At 45.3% G+C, this 14,660-nt stretch overlaps 1 protein-coding gene across 8 annotated transcripts in view; it reads right to left on the bottom strand.

The window, feature by feature from the left end:
• Window positions 1-11,814, bottom strand: part of CIT (citron rho-interacting serine/threonine kinase) — a 155,903-nt gene extending 144,089 nt beyond the window's left edge. For 5 of the 8 annotated variants that reach the window (XM_040416522.1, XM_040416523.1, XM_040416525.1 and 2 more), the window contains exons 1-3: window positions 11,519-11,813; window positions 3,572-3,669; window positions 255-402 (exon numbers count right to left, since the gene is read on the bottom strand). In XM_040416522.1, coding sequence (XP_040272456.1) covers window positions 255-402; window positions 3,572-3,669; window positions 11,519-11,597 — 325 coding nt within the window. In that variant the 5' untranslated portion in view covers window positions 11,598-11,813. Of the gene's footprint in view, window positions 1-254; window positions 403-3,571; window positions 3,670-11,434; window positions 11,468-11,518 lie in introns of those variants that run through there. The other 3 variants (XM_040416520.1, XM_040416521.1, XM_040416527.1) reach the window with 2 other exon arrangements.
• Window positions 11,815-14,660: the final 2,846 nt, after the last annotated feature.

Genomic DNA, 14,660 nt, shown 5'->3' with positions numbered 1-14,660 from the left:
TTCCTATATTGTGCAAAAGCACGGCCACCCATGCTGGATTGCCGGGTGGTCTGTAACCATGGAAACGAGCCGTGTATGATGTGATGGAAAAATGAATCCAGCCAAAAGGAAGCAATATGGATAATAACAGTATATTAGTTGCTCGTATTAACTTTCTCTACATGATAAATGCAACTTACTGAAGTGAAACAACGCCTTTAAAGCATCTTTGAATGAGACCACTGCATTTAAACAAAACCAAAAACTAAACTTACATTTTTTGACAAAGTTCGACACATGTTTGATCTTCATCAATGCTGGACTGTTGCATTCTTCAAAGAGGACGAATAAGGAATCCAGAAGTCCTTCCCTGGTTAGAGCAGACAGTTGTTGTTGCAAGGGGAACTGACATGCTGATTTCCCCTACGAACAAATATAACTTGATAAAGAATTAAAGCATTAACAACAGGACTATGCAGTATAACAGAAAAGTTATTGGATGAGCTAGATATTGCCTGCAGAGGTTGTAAAGAAGTAATTAATACTGCTTGACCCTACAGCTCTGATAAGGCTGCATTCACACATGCCGTTCTGTTTTTTTAAGGCTCTGTTCACATCGGTGTTTCGGGGTTTCCATTAAAGGAGTTAAAGGGGTTGTCGGCTTTATTTATATTGATAACCTATCCTCAGGAAAGGTCATCAATATCAGATCGGCTGTTTAAAGAGAAGGCTGCGCTGCCTTACCGGCTTGCCATTGCAACGGTGAGTACTTCAATGGGACAGCTCCTTCCTATTGAAGTGAACAGGAAGGACCCATCTCATTGAAGAGAATGGGGCAGCTTAGGTGGAATTACACTCCTCAATGCTGAAGTTGCAAAGGCGAGCCGGTAAACAATGAATAGAAGGCAGCGCTCGTATGAGCCCTGCAGTCTCTTCAAACAGGATAGGTCCTCAATACAAATAAAACGGACAAATAAATAACAAGCTACGTTCACATCAGCAATTTTTTATTCAGCTTTTGAGATCCGGCACAGGATCTCAAAACCTGAATAAAATGCTTCCGTTTCATTTAATACATTCGGATGCATCCTTTTCGTCTGGATCCGGATGTATTAAATAGAAACTGAACAAACAGGATCTGGCATTAAAATTGTTTATTTTGTTACCGAAAACACAGGATCCGGCACCACTGACTTTCATTGATTTTCATGCCGGATCCAATTTGTTCAGTTTCGGAAAAAACTGAACAAACCAGAATGGAAGGCATCCTGATCTGGTTTGTTCTGTTTTGCCCCCACTGGCAATGAACGGGGACAGAACTGAAGCATTTTGCTCCGATTTTTAGATTTTGGATCGCAAAACCGGAATGCAAAAAGCATATGTAAAAGTAGCCTAAGGCATGGCAATTTGAAGGGAGTCTGTCACTATAAAATTCACTGTTAAACCAGGCACAATGTCTTGAATGAATTGATCATTTTCACTAAGCGTTGTATCACACAGCTAGATTTAGCAGACGGTTGTCGAGAAGGGGTCCGACTCCCCCACGGATTGGCTGTTTGAAGAGAACGCAGCGTTTGGTATACATTTCAAATCGCAGGTAGGCAAACTGTAAGGCCTTGTTCACACGATCGTATGGCTTTTATAGTTTTTTGCGGTCTGTTTTTCACGGATCCGTTGTTCCGTTTTTGAGTTCAGTTGTGTTTCCGTTTCCTTTCCGTTTTTCCGTATGCCATGTACAGTATACAGTAATTACATAGAAAAAATTGGGCTGGGCCTAACATTTTCAAAAGATGGTTCAGCAAAAACGGAACGGATACGGAAGACATACGGATGCATTTCTGTATGTGTTCCGTGTTTTTTGCGGACCCATTGACTTGAATGGAGCCACGGAACGTGATTTGCTGCCAAATATAGGACATGTTCTTTCTTTCAACGGAACGGAAAAACGGAAATACGGAAACGGAATGCTTACGGAACACATTCCGTTTTCAATGCGGAACCATTGAAATGAATGGTTCCGTATACGGACCGTATACGGAACACAAAAAAACGGCCTGTACACTCGCAAAAAAAACAATCGTGTGAACTAGGCCTAAGGGAATTTCCAGGACTTATAAACTGATGACCTACCCTTAGTATAGGTAATCAGTATCTGATCGGTGGGGGGTCCAACTTCCAGGTTTTGTGCAGCTCAGTCCATTCAAACAGCTGATCTGCAGGGGTGCTGGGAGTGGAACCCCTACTGATCAAATACTGATGAGCTATCCTGAGGATTGAATATCTAACCCCTGGAAAACAATCTTACAGTACAAATGATGATGTAAGAGTGATATTATAATCTGTCCACCTATCTCCTTCATCGTCTGCATGTGCAGAGTCCTAACTATTTTCATCTCAATATATTGTGTTGCACTGGGTATCGAACTTTCAACACCCAATCAATACTTGTTCCCCCGGATCAATATAATACCGGGATTTGCTTTTTCTCCGTGCTAGGCTGCGCTACTGCCCAGCTTAGTATCTTTTCTCATTAAAGAACATGGAGCATGCCAGGTGCCATGTTCTCATCAGCAGCATAGTGGAGAAGGAAGGGATTCCCTCCGCACTGTGACGCGGCCGCCACTGCCTCCAATTAAAACATTAAAGGGAGGGTGCTCTGAAGCTGCCATTGCGCCACCAATGAAAATAATTAACCCCTAAATGCATGTACCAACGTTGATCACGGCACGTAAGGGGTTAAATGACAGGGTTCGGCGGGATTGTCGTTCCCCCTCATGATACAGCCGGCACCCACCACGTATGGAGCGGGCTCACCAAAGCAGCCCACTGCCTACAATTGCATTTAGGGGTTCATTATTTTCATTGGTGGCGCAGTGGCCAGCGGCTACAGGGCCCCACCCCCTCCTCAGTATTTTCATTGTTGGAGCAGTGGCAGCTTCCGATCGGAGCCCCAGAACAGAAATCGCAGGGCTCCAATCAGTTATTATGGCAACCGGGATGCTAACTGAAGCCTTCCATGGTAAGCTCCCTGCTGCTGTGTGCACAAAGCACAGCGCAGCAGGGAGAGTGTAAAATCCTATTCACCCTAAATCTCTATTAGGTTGAATAGGACAAGGGATCAAAAGCTTCCCAGGTTCTAGCCCCCTAAGGGGGCTAATAGTTATTAAATAAAAATAAAAAATATATATAATAATAATAATAATATTTTTAAAAATATAAACCACACCCCTTTCCAAATTTTACATATAAAAATATATAAACAATTAAAATACAATAATATTAGGTATCGCCACGTCCTAAAAAGTCCAAACTATTAAAATATCTCCTATCTCTGAAAAAAAAAAAAAAAAAAACGCCGAACGTTCCAGAAATGTGGATTGCACACAGAATTTTTGGTGTTTTATTTTTCTTTCATGTGGTATCGAGTATCGCAATACTTTTTTATGGTATTGAAAATGAACCAAAAGTTTTGCCATCTTGACAACCCTACTCAATATTAGTAAATTAGTTGGAACTATTTTTGTTGAACCATCAATGCAGCTTCGTGAGTAAACCCCAATACAGCCTCCACCATTGTAGGAGAAGGCACTACCTGGAAAAAGTGATGGAGCCGTGTAGCTCTGCTGGTGAGAGGCTCTGAAGATAAACCGTCTGTTCCACCGCGGATTCCAACTTTGAATTTCAACATTTCTGGAACAACAAATCATATTAAAAATTTTACATTTATTATTTTTGATTTTTCGCAGGGAGGAGAAATAGTGGATGAGTGATGGCACAATCAGACAGGGTGGATTTGATTTAAATCACAATTTAAATCGCTAGTCAGTAAGGCTTGATTTAAATCATAGTTTTCTACATAAAGACTAATTTTTGCTGGTATAACTTATAATATGCAAGTAGATGAAGATTTTTAGAATAACAACTTTTCATATTAGTTTGATTAGGTTGATTCTGTATTCATAGGTTTGTAGAAGTTAGGATTAGGTTATTTTTTCTCAACTCTGTTCATGTTATAACATTTTTGCTGTGAAGAAGAGGCATGTGATCTCTGCTGAGTCAAATTCAGTTTTGAGAACTGCAAAAGCAAACCAAGCATCTGTGATAATATCTTGTAGGCAGAGAAACTGCCCAATAATCTTACAAAAACCTCTGGAAGAGCATGACATTGTGAATGGATTAAAGGGCTTCTGTCACCCCCAAAACACATTTTTCATTTTTGGGCTTGTTAAAATCCTTATTGAACGACTATTCCCTATATAGGGCTCCTACCTTGGTCTGTGGCTTCGTTTCATTAAAAATCGATCTTTTAAAATATGCAAATGACTTCACTACCAGCAAGTAGGGCGTCTACTAGCCGCCGCATCCTCCGTTTAAAAAAACGCCCCCTCCTCCTGTTGATTGACAGGGCCAGCGAGCGCTCTCCTCCTCCGGCTGGCCCTGTCAGCATTTCAAATCCCAGTCTTGATTCGGCGCAGGCACTCTGAGAGAAGGACGCTCGCCTCCTCAGCACTCCCTCAGTGCGCCTGCGTCGATGACGTCACTAGGGATCGACAGATATTGATTTTTTAGGGCCGATACCGATACCGATAATTTGTCAACTTTCAGGCCGATAATTTATACCGATATTCTGGGTATTTTTATTTTTTGAGGAAAAAATTTTTTTTCCCTACACAAATCTGCTGAAAATTAATGTTTATTGTTAACGTGTATTATTTTTTTTTTTTTTTTTATCTTTTTCATTTATACTTAATATTTTTGTGGGGTTTTTTTTACTAACTTTTAGCCCCCTTAGGGACTAGAACCCTTGTCCTATTCACCCTGATAGATCTCTATCAGGGTGAATAAGACCTCACACTGTCCCTGCTGCTCTGTGCTCTGTGCACACAGCAGCAGGGAGCTTATCATGGCAGCCAGGGCTTCAATAGCGTCCTGGCTGCCATGGTAACCGATCGGAGCCCCAGGCTTACACTGCTGGGGCTCCGATCGGAGGAGCAGGGGAGAGGGGATCCTGTGGCCACTGCCACCAATGATTAATACTGGGGGGGGGGGGGGGGGGGGGCGCACTGCGCCACCAATGTTTTTACATTGGTAAAAATAGTAAAAACATTGGTGGCGCAGTGCGCCCCCCACCCCCATCCCAATAGTAAAAACATTGGTGGCGCAGTGCGCCCCCCCCCCCAGTATTAATCATTGGTGGCAGTGGCCACAGGATCCCCTCTCCCCTGCTCCTCCGACGCCCTACTTGCTGGTAGTGAAGTCATTTGCATATTTTAAAAGATTGATTTTTAATGAAAGGAAGCCACAGACCAAGGTAAGAGCCCTATATAGGGAATAGTCGTTCAATAAGTATTTTAACAAGCCCAAAAATGAAAAATGTGTTTTGGGGGTGACAGAAGCCCTTTAATGGAATTTATTTACCAAAAAAAAAGTAAACATATACAGCCTTATTCTACACAATTAAAAAACTAATCTTTTTTTAATGATGTAATAACCTTTGGATGGTAATATATTTTCCTCAAAAAGCATTTTATATTAAAAAAAAATCAGATTTAAATAAAAAAAAAATCATTGATTTTTATCCATCCTGCAATCAGATTATGTGCTTCCACTGAAATTAATGCAAATGAGTCCCAAAAAAATCAGTTGAATACCATTTCCAGGTGCTGGAATTTGCAGCAGTATTTGTCCAGCCAAATCTTAGCACTACTGACAGAAACAGGCCGGATCCATGCTGGGTCCCATTATAGTCAATGTAGCAAGGCTGTGATCCAGCAGTTTCGGGCTACGACGGATGTGATGAACTCCGGCAGCCTATTCCTAGTGTGAAACTAGTCTAAGGCCGAATGCACACAGCAGTGGTATCCCGGCCTGGCATCCTGCTGACAGCAGGAGCGCACGGCGTCATTGGTTGCTATGACGCCGTGCGCTTCATGCCGCCGCTGCTGTACAGTGATACACTGGTATGATCTTACCAGCGTATTACTGTAGTGCAGCGGCAGCATGAAGCGCACGGCGTCATAGCCACCAATGACGCCGTGCGCTCCTGCTGTCAGCAGGATGCCAGGCCGGGATACCAAGGACCACTCACGTCCGTGTTCCACAGCCGTGTGCATTTGGCCTAAGGGGCACAGTAAATGCTTATAACATTAACCCCTTAACAGTCAATTTAGCTGTATGAAACCTTGAATTTTAAAGGGCCAAGTTGTTGAGTTTTTTTATTTTTTATTTGTTTGCTTAGTTAATTTTTTAGGAACCATTTTGGGATTCATATACTGTATTAAATAAAAAATTTTACGGAGTTCACTGTGTGGTATAAATAACACAGTAACTATATTCTGTGGGTCGGTATGATTATGATGTTGCCAAATTTATATTTTTTTCTCTTATCCTGCAGTCTGTCAACTAACCCTCTGCCCCCCTCCTCCTCCAGGCTGGCTGAGATCACAATCTATGCTTTAAAACATGACCAGGATCACAGCATGATCTTCTCTATATCGGGACATATAGCTGTTAGAAATCTGGTCAGGAGTGAAAGCAGCTGAAACCTGCTTTCGCTTTCAGCTGCTATCACTCCCAAGTTCCCAGCCCGACTGATAACAGCTATTTCTTTACTACCAGTGACATACCGGGCTTCCAATGGGGATGCTAAACGGAAGCCTGTTTTACACACTGGCAGCGGTAAAGAATGCCTATTAGTGCCGGTAAAGTCACCGGGATCACTGCTAGGCAGAAGCCTCCGCCTAGCATACTGAAAAAAAGCTGGGTACGTCACCGGCAGTAGACAAACAGCCCTTGCTCCATAGATAGAAATGCTCCACTCTTACAGGCTAAATGTTTGAAGGGGAGCTTATGTCCGGGTTCAGTTCTGAACCCAGACAACCCCTTTAAATATGGAACTACAGCTGCAGTCCAAATCCTTGCACTCAGTTTAATGCAATCTTGTAGACTGCAGCTGTCAATCAATAGTTAAAATCAATCACACTACAAAAAGTTGCAGTGTAGTTGAGGCCCAGGGGTTATCCCGGAAAATATATTTATGACTTATCCTCAGGATAAGTCATCAGTATCAGCTGTTAGAAGAGGCCTTGAGCGTTGCAACCTGTTCCTAGGCCAGTGACATCACTGTACATCGGTAATGTGGCCTAGTTGCAGCTCAGCCCCATTCAAGTCAATGGAGCTGAGCTGCAATACCAAGAACTGCCACCATAGGATGTACGGCACTGTCCTTGGAAAGCTGCCCGAAGTCTGCATCGCTCACCATAGCTTCAGTGAGTGCAGCGGCTTCCTGAAACAGCTGATCAGCGAGAATGTCGGGACTTGGACTCCCACTGATGTGATCATGATGTTCTATCCTGAGGATAAGACATCATTATCTTTTCCAGAATAACTCCTTTAAGGCCCCATTCACACGTCCGCAATTTCGTTCCGCATTTTGCAGAATGGAATTGCGGACCCATTCATTTCAATGGGGCCGCACTTCCGGGTCCGCATTTCCGTTCCCGAAAAAAATAGAACATGTCCTATTGTCCGCAATTGCGGACAAGAATAGGCATAGTCTATTAGTGCCGGCGATGTGCGGTCCGCAAAATGCGAATCGCACATTGCCGTGTCCGTGTTTTGCGGATCCGCAAAACAAGCTACGAACATGTGAATGAAGCCTAAAGCTTAGACCTTTAAACAAAACCAGGCTCATCTCTATCTGCTACCCACACCAAGATATGATGGGTTAAAGCAGCTCTGCTTGGGCTGAACTATTAAAGGCATATTTCAATTACATTAATGGGGTTGTCTCATCTCAGACAATGGAGGCATATCGCTAGGATATGCCCCCATTGTCTGATAGGTGCGGCTCCCACCACAGGGACCCGCACCTTTATCGATAATGGAGCCCCGAAAGTGCCGAAGGGCGCACTGCGCATGCACGGCCGCCTTCTATTCATTTTCTATGGGCCCACCGAAAATAGCCGAGCACTGGCTCAGCTATTTCCGTCGGGCCCATAGAAAGGAATGGGAGCAGTGGCTGGTCATGTGTGGTGCGCTCCCATTCACTTCTATGGGGAGCGCGCTTGGTAGTGGCCGGACCAGAGTCCTTCAGCCACCACTTTGCGGGGCTCCATTCCCGATATAGGTGGGACCCACACCTATAAGACAATGGGGTCATAACCTAGCTATATGCCCCCATTGTCTGAGATGAGACAACCGCTTTAAGTTATCCCCTATCCACGCGACGAAAGGGTGAGTGCTGCTGAAAGTGTATGCTCTCCACAGGTAAGCGGAGTCATTTTAGGTACAGGTCCGAAGAACCCCTTTAGTGACTGGCATTAGAGGTCACATGACCTATGACCTCCACAGCTGCAGCAGTGAGATATTGAAAAGATGAGCACCACTACTTTCACTGGCCGTGTGTGGTCAGACTAATCTACAGCGGCGGTCTGCTGTCCCATACTCCCATGGTGCTGAATGGGACATTAGACCCATGCTTGGGGTGGAACTCAGAGCATCTTAGATTAATATGATGCAGGGAGTTTGGGGCAGATCTACGAAACGCAGCTATCACACGACTGCACATGGGTGTGAGAAAGTAGCGCAATAATTTTCTGGTTCATGTTATACTGTCCCCTGATCTGTGCCAATTTAAAAAGAAAATTCTGAAAACCCCTGACTGTCAAACAGCCTCCCAAATTTTATAAGGATACCCGTGTTCTAGCTGACAGGGTAGGTTCACGCGACAGATATCGACAGCATCAAAAACAGCCACGCTGCGGTTTTCTGCCATGGAACTAAACCGCGAGCAGGCTCTGGCTGCAGCTTACCAAACTGTAAGCGTGGTTTGAAAAACCGCACAGGGAAAGTCCTGGCAAGAATGACCGCGCAGCGTCCCAATGAAAATAATGAGAGGCAGTTTCACATGGTTTTCGGCTTCGAATGCACGCTGAAATCCATGCCAATAAACGTTGTGTGAACCTACCCTCACATCACAATTAACGGAGACATTATTGCACACTCACCATTTTATTGAAAACAAAAAACACTCTGAAACTCCACCACTGGGGGGCGCTACTGAACACCAAGCAGCTCTGTCCAGCTTCTAATGAGTCCCAGAAGGCTCCATTCACTTTTATAGGAGTTAGACGAACAGCCGAGCATGCCTGCATGCTGGGAGTTATAGTTTCACAGCAGCTGGAGTGCCGAAGGTTGCTGATCCCTGTTAGACAATGTCTCCCACCCCATGCACGAAGCTGTTGTGGAGCTGGAGAGCTCCTTTAGTGACAGACTGCTGCATCCTGGGTGCACGGAGGAACGTTATCGGAGGTCCTTCCTCCCAGCAGCGGTTAGGATTTATAACCACAAGTAGTGAATTTCTTAAAGGGAACCTGTCACTAGTTTTATGGTGTCCTAACATATGGCTCTTTCACACTTGCGTTATTGTCTTCCGGCATAGAGTTCCGTCGTCGGGACTCTATGCCGGAAGAATACTGATCAGGATTATCCTAATGCATTCTGAATGGAGAGTAATCCGTTCAGGATGCATCAGGATGTCTTCAGTTCCGGTACGGAACGTTTTTTGGCCGGAGAAAATACCGCAGCATGCTGCGCTTTTTGCTCCGGCCAAAAATCCTGAAGACTTGCCGCAAGGCCGGATCCGGGATCAATGCCCATTGAAAGGCATTGATCCGGATCCGGCCTTAAGCTAAACGTCGTTTCGGCGCATTGCCGGACCCGACGTTTAGCTTTTTCTGAATAGTTACCATGGCTACCGGGACGCTAAAGTCCTGACAGCCATGGTAAGTGTAGCGGGGAGCAGGGGAGCAGCATACTTACCGTCCGTGCGGCTCCCCGGGCGCTCCAGAGTGACGTCAGGGCGCCCCAAGCGCATGGATCACGTGATCACATGGATCACGTCATCTATGCGCATGGGGCGCTCTGACGTCATTCTGGAGCGCCCGGGAGCCGCACGGACTGTAAGTATACCGCTCCCCCGCTCCCCGCTACTACTATGGCAACCAGGACTTTAATAGCGTCCTGGGTGCCATAGTAACACTGAAAGCATTTGGAAGACGGTTCCGTCTTCAAATGCTTTCAGTACACTTGCGTTGTTACGGATCCGGCAGGCACCTCCGGCAACGGAAGTGCATGCCGGATCCCAACAACGCAAGTGTGAAAGAGGCCTAAGGGCAACATAAATAAGTGATTGATTCTCTTAGCAAAATGCTGGGTCACTTTCTTTAATTGACCCAGTCAATCTGCCAACATCTTGAATTGAAAAGCTCCAGCTGATAATGATGAGTCCTGAATATTCATGAGCTCCTGACTCTCCCCGCCCACCTGCTGCTGAATGACAGTTTGTTTCCATAGGAATCAGCAGCAGGTGGGCAGGGGAGTGGCTATAGCTCTGAATTAAATATACGCTGGACTCAATGACATAACGCTGGACTCAAATCAGCTCATTAGCATGCGGCCTCTTTGTGTGTATATTATGAGGTAACCATCTGTCACACCAGTAAGTGAATACATCTAAGGCACTTTTTAGTAGTTAATGATTGTATATAATTAGTTAGATTATAATCAAATATCCACATGACAGGTTCCCTTTAAGTAAATTCTGTATTATGTTTTTCTTGTATTTTACTCTTTCATTTCTAATTACTCTTATTTTGCTCCTGTTATGAATGTGATTGCTGCTGTTATGCCAAAATGTCCCCACTGAGGGACAATAAAGGGATTTTCTTCTTCTTCTTCTTAAGGTCCATTCACACGTCCATATGTGTTTTGCGGATCCGCAAAACACGGACACCGGCAATGTGCGTTCCGCATTTTGTGGACCGCACATCGCCGGCACTATAATAGAAAATGCCTAATCTTAATTGCGGACAAGAATAGGACATGTTCTATTTTTTTTCGGGAACGGAAATGCAGACCCAGAAGTGCAGATCCGCATTTCCGGATCCGGGCATAGAAATGAATGGGTCCGCCATACCGTTCCGCAGAATGCAGACGTGTGAATGGAGTCTTAATGTGTGTGTTCAGACGTAAAGTGCAGATATTATTTGCTGAGGATTCCTCATGGGTCACCGATCTGACACTGATTTTTACTCGAAAGGCTGCACATTTCTTACCCACAATTCTGCGAAAACCCGCAGCGTAAACCCCAGTGCGAACAGACCCTTAGGCTAGAAGACACTCAAGGCACTTTATATGTCTTACATCTGATCTCATCACCTTCTTTATAAAGTACAAAGGTCATGATGATGGGCTGACACAGGGGGAGACCTCATTGTCCCCTGTCATACCGTTCACCTACGTACTGCCAATTAGGAGGAGACAGACAACTATCACCCCCTCCCTTACACTGGACAGTGAGCTGTAGAGCCCCCGCACAACTGCTAGAAAACCAGCGTGCACCTAGCAAATACCGCAAGGGTCATTCACAACAATAACCGCACTAATGACTCACCGGACTGCGCTCCTTACCGCCATTCAATTCAAACAAAATATGAGCCGTGTGACGTCACTTCCGGGGGCGGCCCTGACAGCTTACCTTCCTTCAGCCGGTTGTATGCGAGAGCTTCATATTTATATGACTTGCTTATTGTAGTTCTCCTTCTTCCCGGATACATACAATGCCGCTTCTTACAACTGGAATTTATGTCTCCTGATAAGGCGAGCTGCCATGTTTTCCCATAAGCAAGATGTCCTTTTCTGCCTCACAGTCGCTCCTCTCACTTCCAGTTTCTAGCGCCCTCTGGTGGCAGATCGGCGTAGTGTCCAACTGTCGTTCTTTTCTCATCCCAGGGCGAGCCGTAGATTGCTGTATTTGTGGTGGGCTGAGTGGACCCCGTGTGAGGGGACGTGTACAATACAAAAAATGACCTCCAGACAGTTACACAGCAGGGGTGTGACCACATTAGTGTAACTGGGATGTTTAGACCAATATTTCCTTCCTTCTTTATTGTTTTTGAGATATGAATATTTTTTTCTTTCCTGTTTTGTTAAAAAAAAAAGGAAGCAAAACCTAATTCAAATATTCTTGTAATGTGGCATGTTCTCCCCCAAGTGGTTTCTTTTCCAGCATTAGATGATCTCTCCATACTACAATCTACTTATTTCTCTGCTTCTTTTCTATAGTCTTTTTATGTGACTGATACAAACTACAAATTAAAAAGCAGGAAGGGCTCAACCCCATATGCAGTGGCGCATCTATACCGGGGGGGGGGGGGGCGGATCCTTCACTTGTGGTCCGCTGCTAATGGCAATCCCCAGCAAAAAATGCATACAATGGAGGATGACCGCGGCGAACCACAAGTACCATAATGGACATCCTACACAGGATAGCAATTGTGTGGATGTAATAAACAGTATAAATAATATAACAAAACCAGGTGCACTCTGCGGTCTTACTAAGCCCTCAAACTGGTGTTAAAATTGAGAGATTAGCCAACATGTCCTACGTGAGGACATGTCTGAGCCCGAGCACCGTGCCAGGGTTTCTCAAGTAGCTCTGGCTCCTGGTATTGCCCACATGGCCCAGGTAGGTTTAGCGTTAGGTCCAGAGCTACTTGAGAAACCTTGGCGCGGTGCTCGGGCTCAGACATGTCCTCACATAGGACCTGTTGGCTAATCTCTCAATTTTAACACCAGTTTGAGGGCTTAGTAAGACCGCAGGGTGCACCTGTCTTTGTTTTTGTTATATTATTTTTATGTGACTGTCCAAAAGTTGAGTTGAAATGACCCACTTGCTACTAAGGGCTCGTGAACGTATGTTTTTTGGGGTCCGCAAAAAATACGGGTGACGTCCATGTTACATCCATTTTTTTTGTGGATCGACTGTAACAAGGCCTATCCTTGTCTGCAAAACAGACAAGAATAGAACATGTTCTATCTTTTTTTTGCGGAACAATAAATGCGGACATACAGAAATTTCCGTATTTTTTGCAGACCCATTGAAGTGAATGGTTCCACATACAGGCCACAAAAAAAACGGAACGGACACGGGAAAGAAATACGTGCATGAGCCATAAAACAGAGACAATGGGCTGTAGTGCAGCTCACTTGTCAGCTCTGATGTGAAGGCTGGGACTAGGACAGCAGAGTGTGGGGGATTTAAAGGGATCTGCCCACAAAAAATATTCTACATTTTTTCAAACCATCTCCTGGATCTGAATACTTTTGTAACTAAAAATGTAGCATAGCCACTGAGCTATTAAATAAAAAATATCTGTATAGCGCCACCTGCTGTTTGTTCTTTTCCTCATCTTTCTGTCCACATCGCTAAGGTGGTCTCACATGCTCATTTCATTGCTTCAACTGCCACCAGTCCTATCAGTTGTTTGAATAGTTAGGCCTCTTTCACACGAACAATACGGATTGGCTCCGGATGCGTTCAGTAAAACTTGCACCATTTTGCAAGCAAGTTCAGTCAGTTTTGTCTTCGATTGCGTTCAGTTCAGTTTTTTCCGCGCGGGTGCAATGCGTTTTGATGCCTTTTTCACACGCGTGATAAAAAACGAGCTGTAGCCAAAAGGACATGCCCCCTGAGTAAGGGCTCTTTCACACGAGCGGGTGCCGTGTGGGCTAATCCGCTGCGTGAAAGAGTGCCAAGCCCCGTTCCGGACAGCAGAGACACGGAGCAGTAACATGATTGATAATGCTCTTTGCTTCTCTGTGACCTTTTTACTACAAAATCACAGTGACAACTATATCTCACCGAGATTTTGTAGTAAAAAGGTCACAGAGAGGCAAAGAGCATTATCACTCATGTTACTGCTCCGTGTCTCTGCTATCTGGAGCAGGGCTTAGCTGAATGGCTGTCATTCACGCAGAAGATTATCCGCACCGCATCCGCTCGTGTGAAAGAGCCCTAAGGGTACACTACATGAGAAAGGACACACCACCTGGGCTGCCACCTTGATATAAATCTAGCAGAGCAATGATTGGGGAGATTCCTGATTCCATGTGAGGTACAGGGCTGGTTCTAGCTTTGTTAGAAAGAAACTGTCATATACTATATGATGTCTGATTTAATTTTTTTTACATCAATCATGGGATAACCCTTTCAGGACCCATCCATTTTTTACCTTAACCCCTTCACGACTGCAATCCGTGTATATATGTGATAGCTGCACATACCCCGTGCAGCTACCACGTGTATAGACGTCATGGCAGTTCTTTAATCCAAGCGCTGCAAAACTCTTGGATTAAAGCTTCTTCCCCTGCCCTGGTGCTGTCAGGGACAGCATACAGTCTAGTAATGCCGGCAAGGGACCAATCAGAGTGGTCCCTTGCCGGCAATCGATGCGCCTCCAACCCCCCCACCCCTCCTGTGAGCCCTGCCTCCGATGCGATCCCCGCTCCCCCATCCATTTTTTGTACCCCTGATGCGGTCTGCCCCCTCCCCCCATGCATGCATCAGACCCCCAAATGTGCCCCCTCCTGCTGGCCATGCCCCCCCCCTTTACAGTGCTGCCCCCTATCTGTGCCTCCTGCACCCGATGCGGTCCCCCTGCTTTATTTGATGTCGGCGGCTCCATTCCTGAGCCGCCGACATCAGCAGCGGGTGTCATCTGTATGCTGACACTCTGCTATAACCCCTTAGATGCTGCGGTAGCGGCATTGATGGGGTTAATAGAGGGAGGGGGCTCCCTCTCTCAACCATCGGGGCTGCCGCGCTGTGATGGCAGCGC

Source organism: Bufo bufo, chromosome 2 (assembly GCF_905171765.1).
Source record: "Bufo bufo chromosome 2, aBufBuf1.1, whole genome shotgun sequence".
Taxonomy (NCBI): Eukaryota; Metazoa; Chordata; class Amphibia; order Anura; family Bufonidae; genus Bufo; species Bufo bufo.
The sequence above is the reverse complement of the archived record's forward strand: the minus strand, read 5'-3'. Positions and strand labels throughout refer to the sequence as shown.